This window comes from Mustela nigripes, chromosome 2 (assembly GCF_022355385.1).
Source record: "Mustela nigripes isolate SB6536 chromosome 2, MUSNIG.SB6536, whole genome shotgun sequence".
In the NCBI taxonomy this organism is placed as follows: Eukaryota; Metazoa; Chordata; class Mammalia; order Carnivora; family Mustelidae; genus Mustela; species Mustela nigripes.
Window position 1 is genome coordinate 100,586,458 of NC_081558.1, and position 26,733 is coordinate 100,613,190.

The 26,733-nt window shown below is 49.1% G+C and overlaps 1 protein-coding gene and 1 pseudogene across 1 annotated transcript in view; both read right to left on the reverse strand.

Annotated features, from left to right (window-relative positions):
* Positions 1–26,189, reverse strand: part of SLC12A8 (solute carrier family 12 member 8) — a 137,628-nt gene extending 111,439 nt beyond the window's left edge. The window contains exons 1-3 of the mRNA XM_059388009.1: positions 26,055–26,189; positions 24,818–24,912; positions 1,638–1,784 (exon numbers count right to left, since the gene is read on the reverse strand). Coding sequence (XP_059243992.1) covers positions 1,638–1,784; positions 24,818–24,912; positions 26,055–26,160 — 348 coding nt within the window. The 5' untranslated portion in view covers positions 26,161–26,189. The remainder of the gene's footprint in view (positions 1–1,637; positions 1,785–24,817; positions 24,913–26,054) is intronic.
* LOC132012542 (transcription cofactor vestigial-like protein 1) lies at positions 7,964–8,540 on the reverse strand (annotated as a pseudogene).
* Positions 26,190–26,733: the final 544 nt, after the last annotated feature.

The following is a 26,733-nucleotide window of genomic DNA, read 5'->3' on the forward strand; positions in this document are numbered from 1 at the left end:
GGCTGCTGACCCTACTCTAAGCTCTCCATGTGTTAATTAAAAAAAAAAACAAAAAACAAAAAATTCAGACCCCTTGAGGCCATGACTAAGGCTGAACCCTGAGCTAAGGACCTGTGTATGGAGTGGAGCAAGAGCTCAGGAAGGTCCGGCCTTGCCAGGCCTCCTGAGGGGCTAAGAGCCCCCTCACACCCCACAACAGTGCACCTTTACTCCCCCAGAATTTGCCCACGTGATGATTAATTTTGTGTCAACTTGGATTAGCTATGGTGACCACTAGTTTAGTCAAATAGCAGTCTAGATGTTACTGTGTTTGTTTTAAGCTATGATTAACATTTACAGTCAGTAGGCTTTAGACAAAAGAGGAGACCCTCCCTACTGCTGGTAGGCCTCCTCCGGACTGTTGAAGGTCTTAACCGCAAAGACCAAAGTTTCCCAGAGAAGAAAGAATTCTGTTGCCAGACTGTGACATAGAAATTCTGTGTTCCCAGCCTTCAGCCTCAAGCCTGCAACCTCAATGCTTACCTGAGTCTCACTTAGACTCGCCAGACCCCACAGTCATATATATACAGGATGTCCTAGATGTTTCAAAGATAGATATCTCCTGTTAGTATTGGCTCTGTTTCTCTGAAGAATGCTGACTGGTACAGTCCACACCTTGAATGGCCTGCCCTGTCTTTCAACCCAGCAGTCCCGCTCACCCCTCGGAACCTGGCAGAACCATGCCTTCCCCAGGACTCCACTTTCCTGGATCCCATAGCAACCAGACACTCGGGGCCTGTTCCACTCCTGAGGGAGTTCACACTACCTTGAGACCTCACTTGGGTACCCAATGTGAAATAGACCCAGCAGGGAGGGCTGCTTGGCTCACCCTGGGGGAGGAACGGGGCCTTCTATTCTGCAATCCCGTTGGCACACAGTAGTCCTGGAACACAGTAGGGGTTCGATCCACGCTTCCTGACAGTCTACCCTTTTATTTCAAGCAGGCTGTTTAGTTTATGGAAGTCCCAGGGAGAAGGCCCTGTGTGCGGGGCTCAGACCCCCGCTCAGGACACGCATCTGCTTGGAAGGTCCCAAGAGGGTTCACGGAAGGTACAAAGCAGGGCCCTTTGTTCTCCGTAGGGAAGAAGCAAACTGCCTCCACCATCTCACGTGCCTCTGAGCCAGCACGGCCGTGTGCAGCCTTACCCACGAGGTCAGCGGGTCGCCAGGGGAGGTGACCATGTGGGTGAAGAAGCTGGTGCCACCAGGAGGGTACACATGAAGTGGGAGAGTGCCAAGAAAGCTGGAGAGGGTCACCAGCTGGAGGCAAAGTTGCCATCAGTCTGCTTTCTCTGATCCACCCACAGTCCCACCCATGATGTGCCCTGACTTCCACGCTCCTATTCCTCATATCTGTGAGGTCGTATAACTTAAATCCGTGGTGAGGCTTCCCTCGGAGCCTTCGTCTGAGGCCTAGGTTCTCAGGATTTTCGCTGAAACAGCAGTGCTAGCTAGGTGGTGTGCCTGCTTCTTATCTCAAGCTCTGGGCCACCCATGCTTCGGGGTCTGTTGCCTGAGCTGCGGAGTGCCCGAGAGCACAGAGCCTGCCGGGTCAAGGGCCCCCAAGAAACTGCAGGGTCACCAGCTCGTCCACTCACCACCAGCCAGCCAGTCCTCAGGAAGAGGACGACCCCAAATATGTTGATCATGCAGGACGTGAACACACCATCCCAGGTCCCGAACAGCACTGGCTCCCACACGAACAGCTGGCTCTTCCACCAGGGCTGGCGCTGGGCCAGCTCCCCCTGGAAACAGAGCACACAGAACTCAGCTAGCAGCACTGCAGAGGGCCAGGGAGGGACAGGGAGGGGAGTGGGAAGGGGGGGGCTAGCAGAGCTCAGCTTGCTGAGCTGGTCCGCCCACCTGACCGTGTAGGGCAGGCATGTACATGCACACACGAGGTCTTGGAGGCTGTTTCTGCCAAAGGGTCACTGTTCTCTCCTGACAGTGACTCCTGTATCCACGTGGGCAGAGGCAAGCTGGTCAGCGTGTCGGTTCCCTTTCCTTCCTGCTGATCAGTAGACCACACCTCCTAGCCTCTTTACAGATGGCTATGGCCAGGTGACTGAGTTCTGGCTTCTGGAAGGTAGGTGGGGGCAATTCTAGTGAGCATGGGATCCTGGACCCCAGCTCAGGCCGTGGTCGTGAGCACAGGGTAAGGCCTCTTTCCTCCTTTCCTTTTCACTCTTTCTTTCCTTTCTTTCTTCCTCTTTCTTTCTTTCTCTCTCCCTCTCTTTTTTCTCTTTCTCTTTGTTTCTTTGTTTCTTTCATTTTTAATTCAATTAGCCAACATGGAGTACATCATATATATAACATTCCATGATTCATTAGTTGCGTGTAACATGTTCCCTGTCAGTCCTCCCGTCCCAGTGCGGGAGCAGCTTCCAGAAGTCACTAACCTTCAGGTAGACTGACTTTCTGCCCCTCCATCCCGAATACCCCCGTGATGAATTCTGCTATTGAGTTCCTGCTGTTTAAAACACCTGAAGCAGTGGCTTCTTTCCTGACCAGACCATTCTGTCCCAGCGACCTCCATGGCCCCTCCGTCCCACCCACCAGGACCCTAAGCTGTCCTTTGGCAGTTGTTTAGAATCAGAGGTTTATAAGTGGCTAAACACATGCCTTCCTAACATTTCCAGTTCAAAAATAACAAAGGCGATTTAACAAATGCTCAAATGGAAGCTCTTTGCTGAAGAACCTAAAACTTGCAGAGAAACTCAAGTGGCTTAAGGACCACCAGTAGCAGCCGGTGTTGTGAACCCTCTTGCGTAGGCCTGGTAGTGTACGTGCACACATTGGTCACCCTCCAGTACCTCAGGCCACAGCAGCGACGGAGGACCCACCTAGCAGGGGTGGGGGGAGGCGGCAGCTAGGAAGCAGTATGCACAGGGAGTCTAACCGAGCCTGTGTGTGATCTACAGACACACTGAGAAGGCAAAGAGATCAAGAGGATGGGAAAGAACATCTACTCAGAGTCACAGGATCCTGACTCCCGAATGGCGGAGAGCAATGGACATGTCCAGGACCTAGCACCAAAGCCTGAGGCCCACTGACCAAGGTCCGAACAAAAGGAGAGAAGCCCATCCCCTCCTCTCTCTTTGTATTATGCACTCACAGATCAAGATCTTAAATCAAAAAATCATTAGGACCATCAGTGAAGACTTCAGAGCCCTTGGCATCTCCTGCCAGTCCCCGACGCCAGCCGGAGCGCCTTTCATCCGTGTGTGTTCCCGTCCCTCTGTGTTTCACAAGCCACAAATACGGGATCCCCTGACGATCAGTAAATGTGAGAACGGTGACTGGGGCTCACAGCAAGACCGTGCCGACCTATGCTTGTCCTTGAACAAATGGTACCCCGAGACCTGTTTGGTGAATCCTAACGTCCAGACTCGGGACATGGCCCAGCTTCCCGTCTCTCCTTGCGTTGTTTCCCACCACGGCTTTCTTTATTAGAAACAGCAGTGACAACAGCAGCTCTTGACAACAAGGAGTAATAATTTAGCGAACGCTTTCACCTTCCACAGCCATCTTTTCCTTTGGTCCTCCCAACACCCCTGGGAGGCAGGCAGGGAGAGGGCCCTGTGCGGCGCGGAGGAGGGAGGCCGGGAGGAGGGGCAGGACTGCCAGGAGTCCACCGCTGGGTTTGAATCCCCCACGCCTGACTAGAAAATCTGAGCTTGGCCCTGACCTCCGGTGATTTGCCCTTGGCTTTCCTATAAGTCAATTCTTTAGGTTCCCATTTCTAAAGCCCTGAACTTTGTTTCACGATGCAGGTGTCAGCCCTCCCCAGAGGTCTCCCACCATGTGGTTAGAAACCGCATTCCTCTTCCATCCCAGCTTCTCCTGTCCCCCTTGAAGACTGCTTCGTGTCCGTGTCTGCTTACCCAACTGCATACGAGAAGCTTTCACTTCCAGGATCCCACTGGACTAACGCCTCAGCCTTAAAGGGGGTTCTCAAAGGAGGCAGAAACTTTAGGAGGCTCGGCACCCTGAGAATGAAAGTGTTAGTGGTCTAAAATGAGTTTGGTGGCCAGGCCATGATATCTTATCTCAGGAGGCTTAGGAGAATGTTCCTCCTTTCTTTTTTTCTTTCTTTTTTTTTTAACCAAGTGACAAGAGAATGTAACTCAGTCTTCCCCAGAGCCCATGTGCTCATCAGAGACCAGTTGGAAGAGCCAGCGTTTGACCCCAATGTTGCAACCCTGATGTTCTTCAAGAGAGACCAGCAAAAGCCCAGGTTGAGAGAGAGAGAAGAGGGAAGAAAGAAAAGCACAGAGAAAAGGAAAGCAGATGAGACAGGGACCCTAGAAGAAACTGTGAAGTAGGTAACACAGAGACACCACGGGGATCTTTCACAGGCTCCCCACACTGGTGCGCTGTACCCCGGACATCAACATGACCACAGCTCGAGTGCCCACCCTTCATGCCTCTCCTTTCCCCACATCCTGCCATGGCTCCACTGAAGTGTGTCCCCACCCCTGCCCCCAGCCTGGGCTCTAGCCCCATGGCGGAGACTACTGTCCAGACAACTCAAACCAGCCACCTTGCAGAATGACTGCTTGGCCTACGGCTGGTACAATCCTGAAACCAGTTCTAATGGGAGGCTATCTCCCCACACCCAGCTCTTCTCCAGCAGTGGCTGGTGTCCTCTAGTCCGACTCAGTCTGGATATGATCTGTCTGGAAACTGTCAGATTCCCCAATGCTGCTCAGCCCCCCCCCCCCCCAGTTCAGATGCCAGTCACCAGGCCAGGCTGTTCAGCTGTGCTTCTGAGCAATTGGCTATAGATCGGAGGTTCCCGTGACACCCTCCCTGGCTTCCATTAATTGGTAGAACGTCTCTCAGAATTCAAAGAAACACTTGATTTCCTAGATTACGCTGTGTTTCAAAAGGGTATAACCTGGGAACAGCCAGGGGAAGAGATGCCCAAAGGCGGAAAGCTTTTCGCTTCCATGCTCTCTCCAGGCCCACCACCCTCTCCAAATCTTCATGTGTCCACCAGCCTGGAAGCTCTTCAAACCTGGTTCTTTTGGGGTTTTATGGAGGCTTTATTACGTTGGCATGATTGATGAAATCATTAGCCATTGGCAACTGACTCCATCTCTAGTCCCCACGTCTCCCCTGAAAGTTCCAGCCCTCTAATCACGGTTGGTTCCTTGGCAAGGGAACCAAGACCCTTCCCTTACGTACTTTCCAAAAGCCACCTTATTGACATGAACCCAGCTGTCGGTGAGAGGAGATGGTTATGAATGACCAGATACCCTTATCACTCTTATCTCTTAGGAAATTCCAGCGGTTTGGGGAGCTTTATGCCAGGAATGGGTATTAAAGTCAAATACATATTTCTTCCTATAAATCACAATATCACAACTGGCTACTCCACAGCCCTGCTCTCTGTCTTCCCTGCCAGTGTTTCCCAATCCCCCTGTGCTCCTGCTCAGACAGGCTGAGGGCAGAGCCATGGGTCTGCCGCCCGAGCAGACATCTCCCAGGAACACAGAATATCAGCTTCTCCCCCACACTCCGGAACCTCACACTCAACTCCCTCCTTTGTGGGAGGGTAAAGAATCCCCTCCCGTCTCAGACAGGTCCTACCACAAAGGCCAGGACTCACAGACTCTCCCTCTGCCCCTCTACCCAGTCCTTTCTAGCCCCGAGGGAAGGAGGGAGTAGAACAGCCGGGCTTATGGCAGGTGACAACTGGACCAGCTCTGAGCGATCTTTTTTTTTCCCTTTTCTCTAGGTACTTTTTAAAAAATTTATTGTTTATTAATTATTTTTATTAACATAGAATGTATTGTTTTCCCCAGGGGTACAGGTCTGTGAATCATCAGGCTTATGCATTTCACAGCACTCACCATAACACATGCCCTCCCCAATGTCCATAACCCAACCACCCTCTCCATACTCCCTCTCCTCCCAGCAACCCTCTTTTTCTTTTTTAACCCCCCAAAATAGTCTCGTTATTCAGCCTCTATTACACAGGTGCAAACGGGGTGCTGTGACGGGCAACACAGACAGCGAGAGCCTCTGAGGTTACCCCACCCTTAAGTGCCAAGCTCAGGCTGGACATGAGGCTATCTCCCAGACTAGAGAAATGGATGATTTGGAGAAATTTATCATTTTCCCTGAACCATTTGCAGGAAGGTTCTCCTCTATGTCAGGGACCAAGTCTTGTCTTTCATCTCCAATTTGCCTGAGATGCTATGGGGACCCACAAGGGTGGCCCCAACAGCTCCGGGCCAGAAAAAATAAAAAGCACAGAGTTCCCAGTGTCAGGTCAGATTCAGATGGCTACAGGAAAGGTTACATTGTTTGTAGAAGCCAGCTGGGCCCCTGTGGAAGTCTGTAAGGTGTTGCCAAAGTCCAGATGAACATCTGTGGAGTGTCAGATGCCAGAGTTCAAATCCTCAGAGTGAGGCAGACAGAAACTTGTGCAGCTCAGAAATGCTCTCGACACAGAGCTTACTCGAGGCCCAGCTTAGGATGGGGCAGTTTCCACTAAGTTAGTTCATAGATTTCTCAGCAATTGCATCTGGAATCACTTATTTTTTAGAACCGAGGCATCAAAATTTCCAAGTGACGGGGGGCACCTGCGTGGCTCAGATGGTTAAGCGTCTGCCTTCGGCTCAGGTCATGATCTCTGGCTCCTGGCTCAGCAGGGAGTCTGCATCTCCCTCTACCGCTCTGCCTGCTCGTGCTCTCTCTCTCTCCCACAAATGAATGAATAAAATCTTTAAAAATATTTTTTTTTTCTTTTCCAAGTGACAGTGTTTCATTTGTGAGAAACTTCTGAGACTTTCAGCTTCCTTCCAGACTTCAAAGATGCGAGGAATGCCCAGCCTCAACCCTTTCTCAATGGGTCTTGCCCACCACACTTTCATTTTGCTCTTGGTAGAGGCAGATATGAAGTTGACCGCCATCTGGGTAAGGCTGGGAAGCTTTGGGCTCTTCCTGGTGTCTCCACCCAAGTTGGCAAAGTGAGACAACCCCTAGGATACCATGTGGTTAGTCTTGGTTTAAAAGACTCTGCGGGTAGAGGATAAGAGGACTGTGATTCCTAAGTGGGAGGACAGTAGGTACCGGCAGGGTAAAATGAACAAGCACGTGGGCCTCTGTGGTCCCCAGCCCTGAATTGCAGTTTTGTTTTGTTTTTTTTAAAGATTTTATTTATTTATTTATTTGACAGAGAGAGATCACAAGCAGGCAGAGAGGCAGGCAGAGAGAGAGAGAGGAGAAAGCAGACCCCCTGCTGAGCAGAGAGCCCAATGCGGGACTCGATCCCAGGACCCTGAGACCACAACCTGAGCCGAAGGCAGCGGCCTAACCCACTGAGCCACCCAGGCGCCCCTGAATTGCAGTTTTAACCATTTCAAATGCTGGGGATTCACTTAGCTTGAGAGATTGTGACATGGGCCACAGGGGCCACAGAAGGGAAATGCACAATTTTCAGGAGAAGAGACTTTGTTCCTGACATGGTCCTCTTTGATGGCAAAAAGCGAAAAGAGCAGTGCCACCTCTAGACCGTCTTGATTCACAGTAGAAAGCCAGGAGCAGGTTTATGGGGCACCTGGCTGGCTCAGGGGGTTAAGGCCTTTGCCTTCGGCTCAGGTCATCATCCCAGGGTCCTGGGATCAAGCTCCAAGAGTCAGACTCTCTGCTCAGTGAGGAGTCTGCTTCCCCTCTCTCTGCCTGCCTCTCTGCCTGCTTGTGATCTCTGTCTGTCAAATAAATAAATAAAATCTTAAAAAAAAAAAGAAAAAGAAAAAGAAAAAAATAAACCAGGAGCAGGTTTAGAAAAAAAGAAATTCTCTTCTTGAAACTGAAGTTCCATAAAAGCACAGATTTATTCTCTGTGGGGACTGGCTTTTTTCACTTGCGAGACGGGCACTAGCTGGCCCACAGTCTGGGGGAGACAATTTCCTTAAGGCGGGCGGAGCTGGGAGGCAGATTGAAGATGAACCACGTGCTTCAAGAGATCTGGGCAGAGCTGCAGTCCCTCCCACACTCCAGATTCCTGAGGGTGAGCCAGGTAATCTGTCCTCCTGGAGGAGACTTGGGAAGGGCTTGTCTTTCCCATGAGTCTGGGACCACACGCCTTGTGGAGCAGGTGTGAGCGTGGCCAGGCTCTGGGAAGCTGGATCCGGCTAGGGAGGGGCAATCCCACGGCTCACCAGACAGGCTGGAGGGGCTCCCAGCCTGGGACACTGGGTACTGATCCGTAGCCACAGGATCAGGCCCGTCCAAGCTGCAGGGGGTGGTACTCTAGGTAAAAGATGCTCTGTTGGCGGCTTTGTCCCCAGAGAAGAGAAACTGCCACTGATTTGGAGGCGTGTCAGTATCATTTCTCAGAATCACATCTTCACTCTGTCTCAAGGGGCTCGATCCCTGGGGGCTCCTGGCCTGGCTCAGAGCGATAGAGAAGTGTTCTTCCTCCACGCTGCCCATGTCTCCTTGGAAATAGAGGAAAAGAACATCTGGGAATTCCACTCAGTCTTCATAGCTCTAGGCAGCCAAACAGCTATCTTCCTTCTCTCTTCCTTGGTAAGTGACTCAGGTGACAGCCTAGTTCCTCCCCACCACCTGAGATAGCAAGCTGCTCTGGCTGGGTTGGGCCAACGTGTGTCGTGCTGGCCAGGGCTGCCTGGCCCACTGGCGAGCCGCTCTCATTCTGGGCTCTCCAGTTAAGCCCCAGGGGAGAGGTCTGGCCCCAGTAACTGAAAACTTACTTAGAATCTCCCCGTCCTCAGATCTGGGCCCTAGACATCAATGCCAGAATAACAACATTCTCTGACATGGATGTAAGAGGCTGATGGAAGAGAAGGGGCCAGGCCTGACGTGGAGTCGACTAGGAAGCAGAGGTGGAGACTAAGAATCAAAGAAGAGTAAGAAACAGAACCCCTCAGAGTGGGGATCAGTGCCTAGCTCTCCCAAGGCCCCCCAGCCTGGCAGGGTCCCGGGGCACACCCACCTTCGTGCCGCTCACGGCAACAGTTTTCCCTTCCACGGCTCCCAGGACTGGGAAGAAGCCAAGCCTTGCGCTCCGAGCCCGGGGGCCCGCACCCCACATGGGCCACACCACGGCTGCCTGCGGGCTGCCACAGTGCAGAGAGAAACATCTTTCTCCTCTGACCAGAGAATCTCCACACTTGAGCAGGCATCTAGAGAGGTAGGGAAACTGTCCCTGAGATGTGCCCAGAGGAGGAAACACTCAGCTTCCTGTACCCAGGGCACGGAGCGGGGGAGCGGGGGAGCGGGGGAGCAGGGGGAGAGGAAAAGGTCTGCCCTAGGCAGGGAGCCAAGTCCCTGCCCAGAAGCCTTCTGCAACTGCCTCCAGCAGGCCACCCGCCAGGCCTTCAGGAATACATGTGACACATGAGATGATGCCTTTTCTCTCTTCTGGCAGCGGGAGGAAAAGAAACCAGGTGAGAAACTGCTTCTGCCCACACAGGTCAGGAGAGGGGCAGAGCAAGAAAAGGCCTGTCCCTTCCCTGCAGACAAAGCACATCCGCACAGACTGTTTCTGCCTGGGATACACACACACACACACACACACACACACACACACACACACACACACGAGCCAGCAGTTTGCTTTCTGAAAGTTGATTATTTATTAATTACACATCAGAGAGGACGCCAAGCTGTTGCAGAACAGTGATGTGGTAGGCCAGGTGGGCGCCACCTTCATCCCCTCTGGCTCTGGATGGGCGGGGGTGAGGGCAGGAGCTGGGGTCAGGGGGACTCCAGCGCGCCTGCGGCCAGTCAGGAGCTGACAGCCCTATACCTGCCGCGTGAGTTTCCGCACAGTTCAGATGAGATGAGAACTATGAAAGCTTTTTGGAAGCAGGAAATACAACAGACAATTTTAAATGTGAGTGAAGGTCCCCGCAGGGAAGTCGGGGGCGGGGGGAGAGTAAGAAAGGAGGGCTTCTGGACAGTGCACTTCCTCTCTTTACCACCTAACTCGTCATCAAGTTTCAGGGAAATCCTTCCTCTGTGGCTCAGCCCTGAAGGCCACCTTCCCAAGACCTGGCCTGGGCCAGTGCTACAAGAGGTGGAAGTGGCTGTACTGGGGAAGTACCGACAGCCGACAGCCAGTGAGGGGTCTGTCACCCAGACCCACGAGAGGAATGGAAATGGCCCCGCCGCGGAGGAGGGAAGGTCCCTGGTGGAGTGGTCAAAGTCTGACTTCCCCGGATTTGAATCTGGGCAGTGCCTTCAGTCAATATTGATTAAGTGTCACTAGAAATGTGAGACCTTCGTGGCAATGTGGGTCTCCTCTACCACATAGTTCAAAAGCCACAGTCTCCATATGGTAGTTTCTGCATGCTTGCTCTCTGGTTTCTCCATGCCTGTGCACCCTAATCTTTGCCCAAGGCACAACCAGGTCAGCCCCCTCGCAGAGCCCCGGCAGTGGTGAGCCTCTCAGACACCATGCAAACACTGACTGCCTGTGGTTCTGGCTTCTAGGACCCCACAGCAGATCCTTCCCCAGTACAGCCACTTCCACCTGTGGGACTCAGAGCCCGGAGACACAGTGGTCTAGACACCTGCTACCGTCCTACAGATGGCGGGAGCCCATCGCAGCAACGCCACAACCGCCTAAACAAGAGCATTCCCTGCCCTCCCCAGCCTCCTTGGCAAATGGGCAGAGCCTTCCCGGCAGGACTCAGGCTGACCCTGGAAAGTCCAGTTGGCTTTAATGTCACAAGGAGCAACATGGACCCTAACACCCTCCCCCAGGAACAGGCAAACCAGCTAAAAATCACCTGCAAAAGGCTTATTCTTCTGGGTGCATCAGTCCATCAGCCAATATTATACCTGTTTAAGAACTGTTACAGGCCGAGTAGTTCTGACTTCTGGAATTACATTAATGTTTGGCATACTCAAGAATCAAATCAAATCAAATCAAGGATGAAAGAAAAATGAACTACAACTATTCAATTCTAGATAGAAAGGTTTTGGCGTTTCGTTGGGGGGGGGGGGGGAGTTTGTTTTACAAGGGTAGGAATTACCAGCTCTAAATCTACTTTCCGTGAACTGTAGGACTGAGCAAAGAAGTAAATGTAGATGAAAGTTAAGTTTCTCACTGTTGGAGAAGGGAGTAACAACTAAAGAAAGAGGGGTGAGGAAAGGAATGACCCCTGGGCTGGTGGGTTGAAATGAGAAGTATCAGTTCCAGATTGTGGTTTTCAATACAGATAGAAAAATACAAAACTGGGTATGCGCGTGTGTTTACATTCCTTCTCTCTGTCCACCTGAAGGTTCTAAAGCAAAGACACCCCTGTAGCCATCAACATACCGAGCCCCCAGCTCTTAGTCTTTAAATACCATTCCTCACCTTAAGGAACCAAGACCCTTTGGAGAAATGGCCGATTCAGGGCTGGGGAAAAGAAAGTACAAAATGAGCCTGGCACATTTTGTGCCAAAAAGTAAGAAAGTGCTAGAAAGAAAGAGGTGAGAATGTGACTAAAGGACATAGGAGCCAACTTGAAGGGGCTCCCACTGGTCAATTCTGGGCTAATCTGAGCATTAAAATAATAATAGCAATAGAATGTTTAAGTAATAAAATAAGAATCTGAGTCCATACAGATGTAAATAAATGAATAGATTAAAATGAGGAGAAGGGAAAGTCCTTTTTTACAGAAGAACACCAACTAACATCTGTGGAAGGAGCGATGGTGTCAGAAGAATCACCATTTTGCAACCTCAGAGTCATAACCAATTCTGTCCAGAATCACCATCCATGGGTGCTAATGCCACTGAATTAAAGACCGATGAGGGAACAAGATATTTCCATAGTCTCAAAGTATCCTCAGCAAACTGTTTATTAACTACAAAGGGAAGGTCAATGACTTTAGAGTGGATTAACTTAAAGGGCACCACCTTAAATAAGTAATGAAGTTAGGATCACCAATAATGGGACAAAGGGACATCCTGTACCTTCTAGAGAAGAACACAACCATCACTTCTAGGGTATTCCTGCCAAAAACACAAAAGCTAAATCTAACCATGAGGGGTCATGTCCCAGACTGAGGGGTGTTCTGCAAAACAACTGGCCGGTGTTTTTTAAAGAATGTCATGAAAGACCGGAAAAGGCTAAGTGACAGTTGCAGATTAAAGAAGAGTAGAAATAGGACAACCAAGTGCAAAGTGCCACCATGGACTGGACCCTGGGCCCCGTGGAAAAATGCTATAGGATGTGAGGGGGATAACTGAAAAAACTGGAATGTGGGACCGAGGACCAGATAATAGGATGTAGCAATGTCCCATTTCCTGATCTCAATAAATATACTGTGGTTCGGTAAAAGAAAATTCTTGTTCTCAGGAAACACACACTGAAGAATTCATGGATGGGGTATTTGATGTGTACAAATTACCTTCAGATGGCTTAGAGGAAAAGTACAGAACATATATTAGAATATATAGACAAATATATACACAAATGGAATAGAAACAGAGAGAAAGAGAGCATACTAATGATGAAGCCAAAGGGCGAAATGTCAACAAATGGTAAATCTGAGTCAAGAATATATGGGCATTCTTGGGGTGCCTGGGTGGCTCAGTCAGGTAAGCCTCTGACTTTGGCTCAGGTCATGATCTCAGGATCCTGGGATCGAGTCCCACCATGCACAGGGGCTCCATGCTCTGTGGGGAGTCTGCTTGCACCCCTCCCCACACTTGTGCAATCACTTTCATTCTCTCTCTCTAATAAATAAATAAAATCTTAAAATACATATATATATAGGCATTCTTCATACCATTGTAACTTTCTATGATTGCAAAATGTTATCAACATGTTAAAACTTTAAAAATAAAGAAATAGTAAGTTCAACAAAAACTATATGTTATGCAAGGAGCCCAGACACTTATTTTAAGAAATTGCTTGTACAGTCTTGTGCCCAACATGACACTGATTTTTACTAAATGTGAGCTAGCAGAATGAATGAATGAAATGTGCTTTAGAAAGTGACATTAGGCACCTCTTTTAGAGGGCAGAAAAAGCACTTCTGTGCCTTCTAAATTACCATAAAATGACAGAAAAGATGTGTTGTTGTTGTTTTTTAGTATAAAACTGTGATTATAACTGGAAGGGAAAAAAGAACAAGTGCCACCAGCAGATCAGACATTTGAGGAAATTCCTACAGATGGACTTGGAAAGGGGAAGAAAAAGCAAAGGAGGGAGAAGCAGCGTGGCCAAGAGAAAAGCTGTCTTCCAAGGAGCCTGAGACACTCCAAGTTCAGAGCCTGCTAGCTAATCCAGGGCATGGACCTGGGTGGGGCATCCACTGGACGTAAGGTGATCTTGAAGGCTCTTTCATGCATGTGGAAGTGACATCTGGACACTTACCGCAACAGAGAGGCGGGTAGTAAACAGGCCTCTGTGGTTGCTCAGTTCACGCTGAAGTGGTACAGTAGTAGTAACTCTGAATCGTGAAAGTTTGACATGTGCACTTAGTCCCTGGGGCAGCTGTTCTTGAACTTTCCTTTCTCCAGGTCCCTTTACATTCTTAAAAATTATTGAGCGATGTGGAAGTGTTGGGATTTGGAGCCAATGTCAAGAATTCTTGAGAGAAAATAAACAAACAAACACATAAATAAATATTTAAAAAAATTCTTGAGATGTCTTCAGTGCAAAAAGGTGGTTTTATTAAAGCATGGGGACAGGACCCATGGACAGAAAGAGCTGCACTGGAGTGGTGAGGGGTGGTAATTATATACATTCAAGGTGAGAGGGAACTTGGGGTAGTGTTGAGTATCTAAGGAATTTGGAAGTAAGGTTTCCAGGACCTTGAGGGGTTAGCTACTGTTAGGAAAAGTCATTTACTGGGGCACCTGGGTGGCTCAGTCGGTTAAGCATCTGCCTTCAGCTCAGGTCATGATATCAGGGTCCTGGGATTGAGCCTGGCGTCAGGCTCCTTGCTCAGTAGAGAGCCTGCTTCTCTCTGTCCCTCTCCCCACTCTCCTTGCTTGTATGTGCTCTCTTTCACTCACTCTCTCTCTTTCTCTCTCAAATAAATAAAATCTTTTTTTAAAAAGGGAAAAGTCATTTATTACTATCTAGTAAAACGTTAGTCATGAAACCCTTCAGATGTGTATCAGTGGGCCATGTGCTTGGAGGATGACTGTTAACCTGTATCTTGAGGAGTAAAGATAAAGTTAGTTTACAAAGGAATTTTTGTAGATTAAAGTAGATTTACAGGATCCTGGAGGTCAGGATCATGTCAAGCTGAGATTGCCTTCTACCCTTAGTAAAGTATTAACATCGAGGCAGTTGAGTTCCTAGAGGAAGGTCACTCTGTCTGTTTCAAGTACTTGTCAGTGGTCTGTATGCAGTAAGGAAATTTAATTTTTTCTTTTGCCTTTGTTTCCCACATCACTGAGGACCCAAAGAGCTTTTGTTTATGTGTGTTGTATCTACCGATATTTACCATGTCAGAAATTAAAAGGAGATATTTTACAGTATTAATCATTTAAAAATCACAGTAATAACCTCATTATCTGTTCAAATAAATGACCCGTTCTCATGAAGAATAACTACTGTCCAAAACAAGACCACTTAATAAAAAGAGGCCTTGTCAGACATTTTGCGGATCATTCTAATGTCTGGTCTGATAGAAGACAGCTGGACCCACCTAGCTACTTCTGCATTCAATCTGTTGTGAAGTATTCTTTTTGAAATACATGACAAAAGTTTGGCCTTCCACAGTTCTACAGTTAGATGGCAAGGGTGATTGACTACCACCGGTCCGCATGTGAAAAAAAATTATTGTCACCCAAAAGATGAGAATCACAAAACAGGGTGACATACAACATAAGAAACAGTTATATAGTCAGGGCGCCTGGGTGGTTCAGTCAGTTAAGCATCCGCCTTTGACTCAGGACATGTTCTCAGCGTCCTGGGATTAAGCCCTGAGTCCTTGGAGCTCCTGCTCATCAGGGAGTCTGCTTCTCCCTCTCCTTCTGTACCCTCTCAGGCACTCTCGCCCCCCCCCCCCCCCCCCCCGCCTCTCTCTCAAATAAATAAATAAAATCTTTAAAAAAAAAGGAAAGAAAGAAAGAAAGGGTTATAGCCACACAGGAGCCAGAAGAAAGAAAGGAACTCTGAAAGAAATGAAGACCCTGTTGCTCAGAGAAGCAAAGCTTTAATAACTTAATACGACATTTTCTTCTCCAATAACATCACTTGGTGATTCAGTTCAATACACACACCTCAGTGTTATAAATGCTATTTCTAGGTTTTAAATTTTTATAATGGGGAAATGTTCATTATAATCACAGAAAAAGATACAAGTTTTATAAACCTCGACAATGTAAAAATAATAATCCAACCAATAAAAACTGAGAAACAAGATGAGGGAAATAGATGGGAGAGTAAATGTGCCAATGTCTTCTTTTTTTCAGCTCAGGAAGTGATAAGTAAATAATTAATACATGGATAATTTGGTCAAGAAATTAAAATACAAAGATATGACTTAAAGGAAATGAAAACCAGAAATGAGAAGCAGAAGCAGTGAGTATCTCTGGAAAGTGTGGGTGAAGGCTTTTAATTTTATACCATTCTTGATCGTTTGAATTGTTTTTTACTGCATGCATAGAGTACTTCAGTGATGAAAGTATTAACTTTTTTAAAATGTAAATAAACAATTAACACATTATTAGAAATATTGTTAAAATAGAATGGGGTTTCATGCTAACCTAGAGTCAGTCCTCCTGTTTTTAACTCAACTTCATTTTTTGCAACGTCCAGAGAAGCCTGTGGTTTCAATCAGTTTGCAAGTGTTGGATGGATGGGATACTTAGAGTGAAGCCTTTTGTAAAATTAATGTCTCTTCTTACAATCTTTTTTTTTTTTTTTAAGATATTTTCATTTATTTGACAGAGAGAGACACACAGCGAGAGAGGGAACACAAGCAGGGGGAGTGGGAGAGGGAGAAGCAGGCTGAGCAGGCAGCCGGATATGGGGCTCAATCCCACGACCCAGGGATCATGACCTGAGCCAAAGGCAGACACTTAACCGACTGAACCACCCAGGTGCCCCTCAATCTGCATCTTTTTTAAGAGAAATTTGGTTTCTCTTTGTTTTGCTCTTGAAAGATCACTGCCTAAAATAAACAGGGAAAGTGACCAAGTCATGGCTTCCTGCTTCAAGTTAAAGTCTCTAAGCACTGGGATTCACGTTAGATCACATTTCTCATCTGCTTCAGACATGACTAGTGAGGGCTGCTAGGCCACCAGCACCTTCCAGTTCTTTGAAAGCACTCAAGTCCTCTAACTGTTTCCAGGGACTGTTTAGGAAGAGAACACAGGAGATTTTTTTTTTTATACAGCCCAGAGGTTTTTACACCACTATCTTTTTCCTCTGTCTTTATGCCTGTGAAGAAGAAAACATTCACACACCAAAATAAAAACAAAGGAAAGGTAAATGGGATGCTTTCTCCTGAGAGATGGAAACATTATCTTCTTGGAAGGGCAGCAAAGCCTGCATAGGTGTTACCTATTGAAGACTTTTGCCAAACTATTCTAAAGCACACCATCATCACTACACTCACCATAGCCCTTTGATTAGGTATTCAAACTCAGAAAGAATAAAATATATATTTTAAGAATCAGATTCACTTATACTTGATAATGACTGAAGAGCAAGAAGAGATAATGAATTATATTCAGGGATATATATTTCTTTAAATAATACTACAATTATTTAATATTGTTCTTTGACTATAGAAGTATCTAGTGTTTAAACTGTGATCCTGATGAGATACATTTTGGCCAGAGAAAGGATAAAATGAATGGAAAAATATCCACCCCATAGGAGTTTAGGGGTTCTATCAGGCCAGACCAGGGTGTAAGCACCACCTAGTGGCACCTTCCTCAAATTACAAGAATAGTGTTTCAGCAGCGGTAGGATTTTCCTTGCAAGGCCTGATCTACTAAAAGAGGGCAAGGACTGGATTTTTTTTCTGTATCTGGCCACGGATTAAAGGGACCCTAAGGCAGTAAGAAGTTTTAAAGTCTAGTCAATCCATTCATGGCTAGGCAAAATGTATTAATCGTGGTTTTGTTTTGTTTTTTTTCTATATCTTATGATACTATAACATCCTAAAAACCTTGCGGGCCGAAGAAAGATTGACCATCCCCCATCCCCAGCGTTAACCAGTTCTTAGAGATAGCAGAGGGCTGGCCAGGAGCATGCCTTTCATATCCAAACCAACTAATTCTGAGTCTGTCCCCCAAATAACCCTCACACACCAAGCTAATGTTTCCCTTGTCTAAACTGTCCCAGAGCCAGGCACTAGGCAACTAGAGAACACCCCTATAGCCGGAAGCCCACCAGAACTATTCCAATGAGCCAATCCTAAACTCCCTTGCCCCGTTTTCCCCACGGAAAACCTAATGAAGGCTGTGGCTCAGGCTGTCCCCTCGCTCCTACACCTGCCTTCTGACCAGAACCTGAGGCTTCCCCTGTGGTCATGTATAGCATGGGATCCCCACCCCTCTTCTTTTTTTTTTTTTTTTTAAGATTTTATTTATTCATTTGACAGAGATTACAAGTAGGCAGAGAGGCAGGCAGAGAGAGAGGAAGGAAACTGGGCAGAAAGCCTGATGCAGGGCTCGACCCCAGGACCCTGAGATCATGACCGGAGCTGAAGGCAGAGGCTTTAACCCACTGAGCCAGTCAGGCACACCGCCCCCTTCTTTTGGGAAATGAAAGTAGTAAATTCCTTCAAGGTTACTTGTCTCTTCATGTCATCAATCTCCTCCATAAGTGAAGAACCTCTGGGTACAAATGAGACAGGATCCCACTTCAACCACTTCAGTGAAGAATCACTTCCATTCCAGTTTTTAGGGCACCTTCATTCATAAAATGTCTCCATTCCCCTTTTTACAAATAGGCAGCATTTTTGGCTCAACTATCATTTGGGCAGTTGCAAACAGGGCTAGAAAATGGAAAGAAGGGAATAACAAAGGAGAGAGCAGGAAGGGTGATGGTGTCCACAGACTCAACCCTGAGAACCAGTGTGTCCCTGCTTCTCTCCCAGATTCCAAGACCATAAGCCTCTTCTCTTCTGCCATCTCCACAAGGTGCTTCTGTCCAGGTACCATTGGTGGCTTGGCAGGGAAGCTCCCAACCAGCTGAAGCTTCATGACCTGTCACTTGCATGGAGTCCCTTCCAAAAGTTAGACCTAATTCTGTATTTTAATTTGTATCTTTTAACTAAAGACAATCTCTAAAATCAGACAAGTTTAACACTCTACGAAAACTGGGAGGATGAGGGGGGGTGAGTCATGGTCCAGGGATCCCTGATGTGAGTCCTTCTCTTCCATCCAAACATCTGGGCCTCAGTTTCCTTATCTGTAAAAGGAGGGGCCAACAGGGTGATTTTGTCTTTTTTCTTTTCTTTTCTTTCTTTCTTTCTTTCTTTTTTTTTTTTTTTTTGGTAAAGAAAAAGAAGTTTTTTTTTTTTTTTTTTTTCTTAAAGATTTTATTTATTTAACAGACAGAGATTACAAGTAGGCAGAGAGGCAGGCGGAGAGAGAGGAGGAAGCAGGCTCCCTGCCGAGCAGAGAGCCCGATGTGGGGCACGATCCCAGGACCCTGAGATCCCAGGACCCTGAGCCCAAGGCAGAGGCCTAACCCACTGAGCCACCCAGGTGCCCCGCAGTAGAAGTTTATTAAGTGAAGATGCAGAAAAAGCTCTCAAGAGTGAAAGGGGTTGCCAATGAGGGCCTCTAGGGTTGGTCTTTTATAGAAAGCTAACCAGGAAACTTAAATCCTTTCAACATCTCTGTTGATAATACCTAGGGGCTGGTTATTCTTTGTTAGTCACAGATGATTATCCTAAAATCACCCATCCCACACACCTAGGGCAGGGTGAACCTGGAGTAGGGTGGTCTTTTTAAATTTTTTTTTAAGGTCTTATTTTTTATTTATTTGAGAGAAAGTACACACAAGTTGCGGGGGGCGAGGGCAGTTGTGGGGGGAGAGGGACAAGGAGACTCCCCACTGAGCAGGGAGCCCAATGATGTGGGGCTCCATCCCAGGACCCCAGAATCATGACCTGACCCAAACACAGATACTTAACCGACTAAGCAACCCAGGCACCCCAGGGTTGTTTTGTCCCCTCTCCTCAGCTCTATTTATTTCTCCACATACTAATAAAGCAATACCCTATAACCTCCCATGTGGTGGCCACCAAGGCTCATCTTGCACATTAGGTGGTTTTTTTTTTTTTTTTTTTTTTTTTTGGCTTTTAAAAGATTCCAAACTAGGCCTGACAAATGCATGGCTATCAGTTCTTAACTGTACATGGGGTGATGCAAGTGCAGAAGGCAAGGGCAAAGCTTTTGCAATGAAGCCTGACACCAGTGCTCAAAATACTATCATAACCTAGAGACAGGATGCATTAAGCCTAATCCAGAGCTGTGTCACTGGTCAGCACCTGTGGTTCTGGCCCGTCTCGGCCCCTCAGTGCATGTGTCCTCAGACAGGTCATTGGACACCTCTGGCCTTGTCTCTAGACATGCCAAGCAAGGGGCCTGCGCCAGAGGTTTCTCAGAGCCCCCCTGGCTCTCTTGCTGGTGCTATCTCCTTGCTCCCCAGTGTCCCACACTTGACCAGACTCTCTTTACTCTGACCATCCTCAGCTAACCTCAGGAAGCCACTGAACTGAGGAAGAGAGCAAAGGATGCGAGGGCAGAGAAGGGAGAGGGAGGGCAAGGAAGTCCAGCAATGCTGGGGGTCCGTTCAGGTCAGCCACGCCCGCCCTCTGGAAACACCTCTCCCCACACTCAGGCCAGCAGCCACGGCCCTACCTGCTCTACCAGCGCACCGACTTCCAACAGGCTCTTTTCCAGCGTGACTAGTCAGGCTGGCCAGAGGTGAGCACCCAGAATTCCTAGAAAGGGGTCCTCATGGACTACTCCTGCAGGAGCCAAGTTTCTGGAGGAAGGCCGGGTGGGGAAGAAAGAGTATGAGTCACTCATACTCGCTAATCTGCAGCTTCAGGAGACTTGGGGACAACCCATTGCATAACCCAGCTTCCCTTTAGTTCTCTGGAGACCATCCAACCCTGGGAGAAGGAAGACAACCTCAGGTTCGTTGGAGGCATTCTTTATTCCATAGTAATTGTGAGATTTCAGGTTTGGGGGGACATTTTTTTAGTAGATTTTTTTTTTTAAGATTTTATTTATTTACTTAACAGAGAGAGAGAGACAGCACAAGTAGGAAGAGAAGCAGGCAGAGGGAGAAACGGACTTCCCGCTGAGCAGGCAGCCCAGTGCAGGACTTGATCCCAAGACTATGGGATCATGTCCTGAGCCCAAGGCAGATGCTTCACCGACTGAGCCACCCAGGAGGCCCGAGATTTGTCCCAGCAATAGCTATTATTGGAGATCTTGACAATGATATGCACTCGGTCAATACCTGGTGAGCTGAGCCGAATTTCCTCACTCTTCCCAATGCTAAAAGCACTTGATCTTGCTGGACATCAGACCTCACTCAGCACATGGACTTGCCATCTCTCCCTGCAGGCTACCTGCTTTCTCCTGCCAGCTTAATCTTCCCAACTCACCATATCCACCACCACAGTCCTCTCCGGCCAGGGACTGGCGGCGACAAGAGCAGGACGTAGGCTGTTAGCCTTCCGTTGCCCTCCCCCGGGCTCTGGCTGCTCCTTAGGTCCCCGGGCCCATGCTTCACAAGCAGTGCACTCTGCTGAGCTGCAGCGTGAGGTCTGCGTCATCCGGCCACTGAGCAAACACAGTATTTACGGCTCGCCATGTGACAGGCTCTGGGCCAGGTCCTTCCACATATGGCACAAAAGCCCGAAAATCAGGTACTGCCTCCCTGTCTCACAGTTGTGGAGGCAGACGGGGAGCCCTGAATAACTGACCTGAGGACCCAGCACACCCAGCATCACAGTCAGATTTTGGAACCCTGCCTCTGAGGTTCAAGTCCACCGCCAAACCACACCTCCCGTTAGTGAAGTGCCCGAGGACAGAGAGTCCCAAAATAAGACTAGTTCCTGCCAGAGGCTCAGCTGGTTCTCAAACACACACACGCATACGCACACACGTGCACATGCACAAACACATGCTCACACCACACACAGGCACACACATTCTCAAGCCACTCGGACCCATCTAGGTCTAGAAAGGGTCCCATCCTCCTCAGCAGACACCAACCCCGCAAGTTGTCCTGGACAAGGTCCCACATTCTGGCTTCAGCCACCAGAATAATCCTGCATTTGGGACTTAGGTCTCTGCTGTGCTGAGTCCCGCATGAGCTCCCCCCTAAACCTTCTGATTACTTATATCATGACACTATGGAACAAATACATACTACTCCCCCTCGCTTTAGTATTAACCAACATTTACTGGCTTCTTACTATGAACCAAGCACTACACTGAATATTTACAGGAATTATCTCTTTCTTTAAGATTTTATTTTTATTTATTTATCCAAGAGAGAGAGCATGAATTATTGCTTTTAATCTTTGTAACTCCCTAGGGCAGGTTTTATTACTGCACCCATCTTATAGGTGAGGAAACAGAGGCTTACCTGAGTTAAATAACTTGTCCAAGGTCACAAAGTGTTAGATCAGCACCCTTGACACCACACAATTAACCTGACCTAGAGCCTCTTCTCAGCTGGCCTAGTTAGTACTGATCAACACACACACACACACACACACACTCACACACACACAGAGCTACTCCCTCTGGTCTCAAGACAATTAAAGTGGAACCAAGAATTCATCCATTCACCTCTCCACCTTACTCACAAACATCCCCACTCTGACTGAATTTCTTGAGAGCTACTTTCCAGTCACAGTGACCAAGAGAAGAGCAGATCTGAACCAAAGGATTTGGCATGGGGCTGCCTTCTTATTCCTGTGTTCTCCAAGCTCCAAAGCTCCTAGCAGAATTCCTGACTCCCGAGGCTAGAGTAAAGGTAGAAGAAGGTTCACTGGAATCTTCTGGAGGGCCAGCCACTCCCAGAGGTCATTTGCACACATGTCAGCTACCCACCCTGCCATCTGCCCCCAACACAGGCCTCTGACATACCATCTGGGGGGCTCTGCTCTACCACCGGGGTGGGAGGCCAAGAGCAAACAGGATTAAAGCTGGGGCCTTGGCAACAAGCACACCTTGGTTCCAAACAGCTCTATTCTTTCAGCTGTCCAACCCAAAACATCCTATTCCCTCCAATATCTGGCTCTGAGGGTGAAGTGAGCAACATTAAATGCTCGTTCTGTAGCAGGTGCCCAGGGCTCAGTCCGGGCCATGTTTCCAAGGTTCACCACGTGTATGCTCTACTTCCACCATACCTCAGCACCTAATGCAAAGGGCAGCCCAGGGAGCTCGGTTAAGTAGAACCAGTACTAACTGAGTGCATCCCATACGCTGAGCACCAACGGCAGGCACTGAGGATGCACCCAAGACCAAGGGCCTTGACCCTGAATGCCATCCAGTCCCTCAGTGTTTGGAGAGACAGGTGATACAGAGCCACCACAGTTTTAAAAGCAAGCCCCTCTTAGGGCAATTGAACTCACCTTTGGCTACCCTCTGTTTGTGGATTTGGTTAGTCAACTAACCGTCGTCATCCACTTACATATCAGGCACTGCCTTCAGCACTAGGAAGGTTCCAGTGACCAGTCAGTTGAGTGAGAAGTCTCGGCAAGAAAGACACAAGCACAGCGCCTGGAGAACGGTGACCTCTGGCTGGAGTGTGGGGCACAAACAAGATGCAGGCTCGAAACTCCCTCAGGATCAGCCTGGGCAGGGCCTCTGCTAAGGAGCCGAACTCCAGCTGGTGGACACAGGGAGCCACTGAAGGTTCTTAACAGGGGAGAGAGGGTTGCAGCAGATCCCTCTCACAAAGGGAACCAAGAATGTTTAACTTGTCTCTTTTTTTGGACTCCCTGGGGTCAAGAGCCTCATGTTTCCCATCTGGGTATCTTCTTCGTGCCTATCACGGCAGCCATTATTTTGGAAGGGGTCCACAAATAACATATTAAGTGTGTAAACATTCATGTACAGCCTTACATGTCCAAAGAAAACACGTGGGAAGTATGGGGAGAAGCTAGTCAAGTTCAAGAAAATGGAAGACCCCTGATTAACCAAAGTCTCTCTACAAGTCCTCGGCCACACTAAGAACAAACAGCTCTGAGCAGGTGTTCTGAAACAGCTTTGAGGAGCTATACCAAGTCTCCAGTCCCTCAGTTCTTGCAGCATGGAAACTTCCAGGACTGGGTGTGAGGAGTGGAGTACAATGGTGCAGGGGCTACAGCCCGCGGCCTGCCCAGGAGAAGAGGGGCAGTATCTTGTACTGGGTACTCGCCCCCCACCAGCCACCATGCTGCATTTTCCCCATGTACCTGTAAACCTGAAGAGGGGGTAACTGGCCAGTTTGAATGCCCCCATCAACTTAGAACCCCATCTGCCTCACCAGCCTCTGCCCTTTGGCTCAGGACTCGTAGGTTCTGGAGCCTGCTCTCTGGGAACTGTGTGAGGCCTTGAGTTGATGCTCTCCCCTCTCGGCAGGCTCATTCCTCCATTTATGCCAGAAACCCTTCTGCTCTTCTCTACAAAGTATGAGTGAAATCCAAGGGACACCGGAAACCTCAAGGTTGGGTGATCCTTCAACAGCAAAGACCGGTGCAGGTAGTTTCCTAATAAACACCGAAGCCTTGCTTTTTACTTTTTAAGGGATTCACTGTATTTCTGCAGAAACCCACTTCAATTCCATTGCCATTAAATATTTACTATAACTAATGGTCAACGGGGAAGGAGAAAAGAAAAAAAAAATAACTTGCAGCCATCAGAAAATTGAGAAATCCATTTTGATGTGGAAAACCGAGGCAGAAGAAAAATTGTTAAATTTCGTTACCACCTCCAGCCCATTGACAAGTCCTTGAAACTGGCAGAGTGACATTCCTCTAGGGACTCAACTGCCTTAATGTTAATATTTTGCTAAGAGCAAAAGGCAATCCTAGCCCAAACCCCCATCCCCAGGATCCTGTAAGTCTACTTTAACATATAAAAATTCTTTCAGAAATTTCCTTTATTTCTAACCCCCCCAAGATACATGTTGGCAATCAAACCCCATCCCCCAAGCATATGGCTCACCAGTGGATATATATCTAAAGAGTTTCATGATGAAGGTTTTATTAGGTGGTAATAAATTACCTTTTCCCAACAATAGCTAGCCCCCTTAAGGTTCTGGAAACCTTGCTTCCAAACTCCTCAGAGACTTATGCTATTCCTAACCTTCTCCCAACTTGAAAGTATATAATGGGCCACTCCTTATGACTCTGGTGCAGCTCTTTCTGTTCACGGTTCCTGTCCCTGTGCTTTAATACGTCTCAAGAATTCTTTCTTGGCCGTCGGCTTCAAACCCTAACATCTCTCCTACATCACATTTGGCTTCGGCATATATGAGTTATTTGAAAATAAAGTTACCTTCTTACACTGGTTTGATTCAATAGTAAAAGGCATTTAATATTATATGAGTCCTCAGTCCATTCATGGAAACCTCCATGGGGCAGGAAGGGAAGCCCAGAACTCAAAATCCACTACAAAGTATACCAAAGATTTTCTGTACACAGATGGTTAACAGTTGGCCATAATATTTTCTTGATTAAGTCAGAATACCAAAATAAACTTCTGAGATAATTACTTTTAAAATAGGGTACTGTAATGTTTCCGTTCAGCTTCCTGTCTGGTGACCCCTCATTCCCTCTCAGTCCCCCACACCACGCAAGCCTACCTGCTGGGCTGCCTCATGGAAGAGCTCCTGCACTTGAGACATCTGGGCCATTCTCCTGGAAATGGGGTCCTGGCAGTCTGGGTGGGCAGACCCCTCTAGAAGGCAAACACCATCCTTGGTCAGGCTGGCTCCTCTTCCCTCCATCCTTACGCTCTAACCTTCCTGTATACACCAGACACAGCCCTGACTGAGGAAGGGGGCTTTTCTACCCCATCTGGAAATAGCCCCTTCCTCTCTGGTACTCAAATATATGCCACACATCCTTCAGAAGCTCCCTGTGCTCAAACCTTGCTGTCCTAGAGCCCCAGCTATGGCAGGTGGAGCCAGCCCACCAGGCTGCCCAGTCCTTGAGGATGCAGTTGGACACTCCTCTCCCACCCTCGTGAACCCCTCTGTCCCCAGCAAGGGCATCACTGGCTCACTAGAACCGGTTGCAGGTGGTGAGTGAATGTAGATTAGACCATGAGCAGAGAGGGAGAAGGGAGTTTAGGAGGTTCTTTTGGGGGTCCCCTCTGAAGCAGGGCCAGAAAGGGTAGGGGAGTGGAGGGCAGGTAACGAAAAAGGCTTGGTTCTCCTCAGTGGAGCAGTCTTCCCTTGGCATCAAAGCCAGTTTTCCTTGGGGGAGGGACCTTGTGCACCCGCCTGAGTGCCCCCTTTCACCAGCACAGGGATGGGACAGAGACAGGGCTCTTGACATACTGGAAGGAGGAGGAAAGGGAGAATGAGGGGAGGGGTATGGGGGCAGAGTTTGCCATGTGAGAAGAACATGACCAATGACAGCAGCCAGCGAAGGCGAGGAAGGGAAAGCGCCCCAAGAGTATTCTAAGGAAAAGGGCTGGGGGCTGGGAGCAGGGAGACTGCAAGGATTTGGCGGGCCGCGGAGACGAGCAGAGTGCGAGGGGGACCCAGAAAGGTTCCGGCGCCTCTCGGCCCCCTGCCCACGCGCGGACAGCGGGTCCTGACCGAGCCGCGCTGGGCATGCCACCACCCCCGCAGCTCCGGCTTCTGGTCCGCGGAAAAGGACGCCCAGGTTCCGGAGCCGGAGCCCCGACCCCCTCACGTCTCGGTCAGCTCCTGCGCGTAGGCGAGCCCCGGATCGAGCAGCCCACACCCGGCTCTCGGGACCCTGGGGAGAACCCAGCAGCCCTCTTCCGGGCGGGGCGGGACACGCGCGCGTATCCGGGCCCCCGACGACAGACGCGCAGGTGCACACGCGCCCGGGAGAGGCGGGGATTACCTGAGCAGGTGGCGACGCCTGGCCCCCGTACTACACGACAGTGCTCCTCCAGAGAGAGAAACCCTCCGCAGGACCACCTAGCGCACTCCCCACCTGGCAGCCCCATCCACCCTCACCTGCTCCGGGGCCAGCGAGCTCCTAGCGCTGGGCCCGCCCCGTGCCCGCCCCGTGCCCGCCCCGCCGCCACGTGGCTGACCAGGTGTGCGCGGCGCGGATCCCAGCTGTTGGGCGGGAGAGGCGGGGTCCCGCCGGGGCTCGGTCACCGCAGCCACGCCTGCACGCACCGGCCTCGGGGCCAGGTGGAGAGGGAGGGGCTGCAGAGATTTCCCTCCGCGAGGGTCGAGCCCACACCCCTGGCGCCGTCCAGGAGGACTCCGAGCTCCCCGACAGATCTGCCGGGCCTGGAACGAGGGGACCGGAATCTGGATCCCCGGCCGGGTTACCGGAGTGGGGGCGGGGGGAGTGGGGGCTCCACTAGCCCCCAGACTTCACTAGACCAGCCACTGCCTCTGCAGCCCTCGGCGCACTCAACGCCACCAGCTGAGGTGCCTAGCCCTGAGAAATGGGACAGGACGCGAGTTCTGTCTATAGAGTAGTAGTCCAGCCCTGCACACAAGAGTGAGAAAGGTTGGGGAGCTGGAGAGCCCGCAACTCCCACGCTGGACCCGTGGCCCTCTGG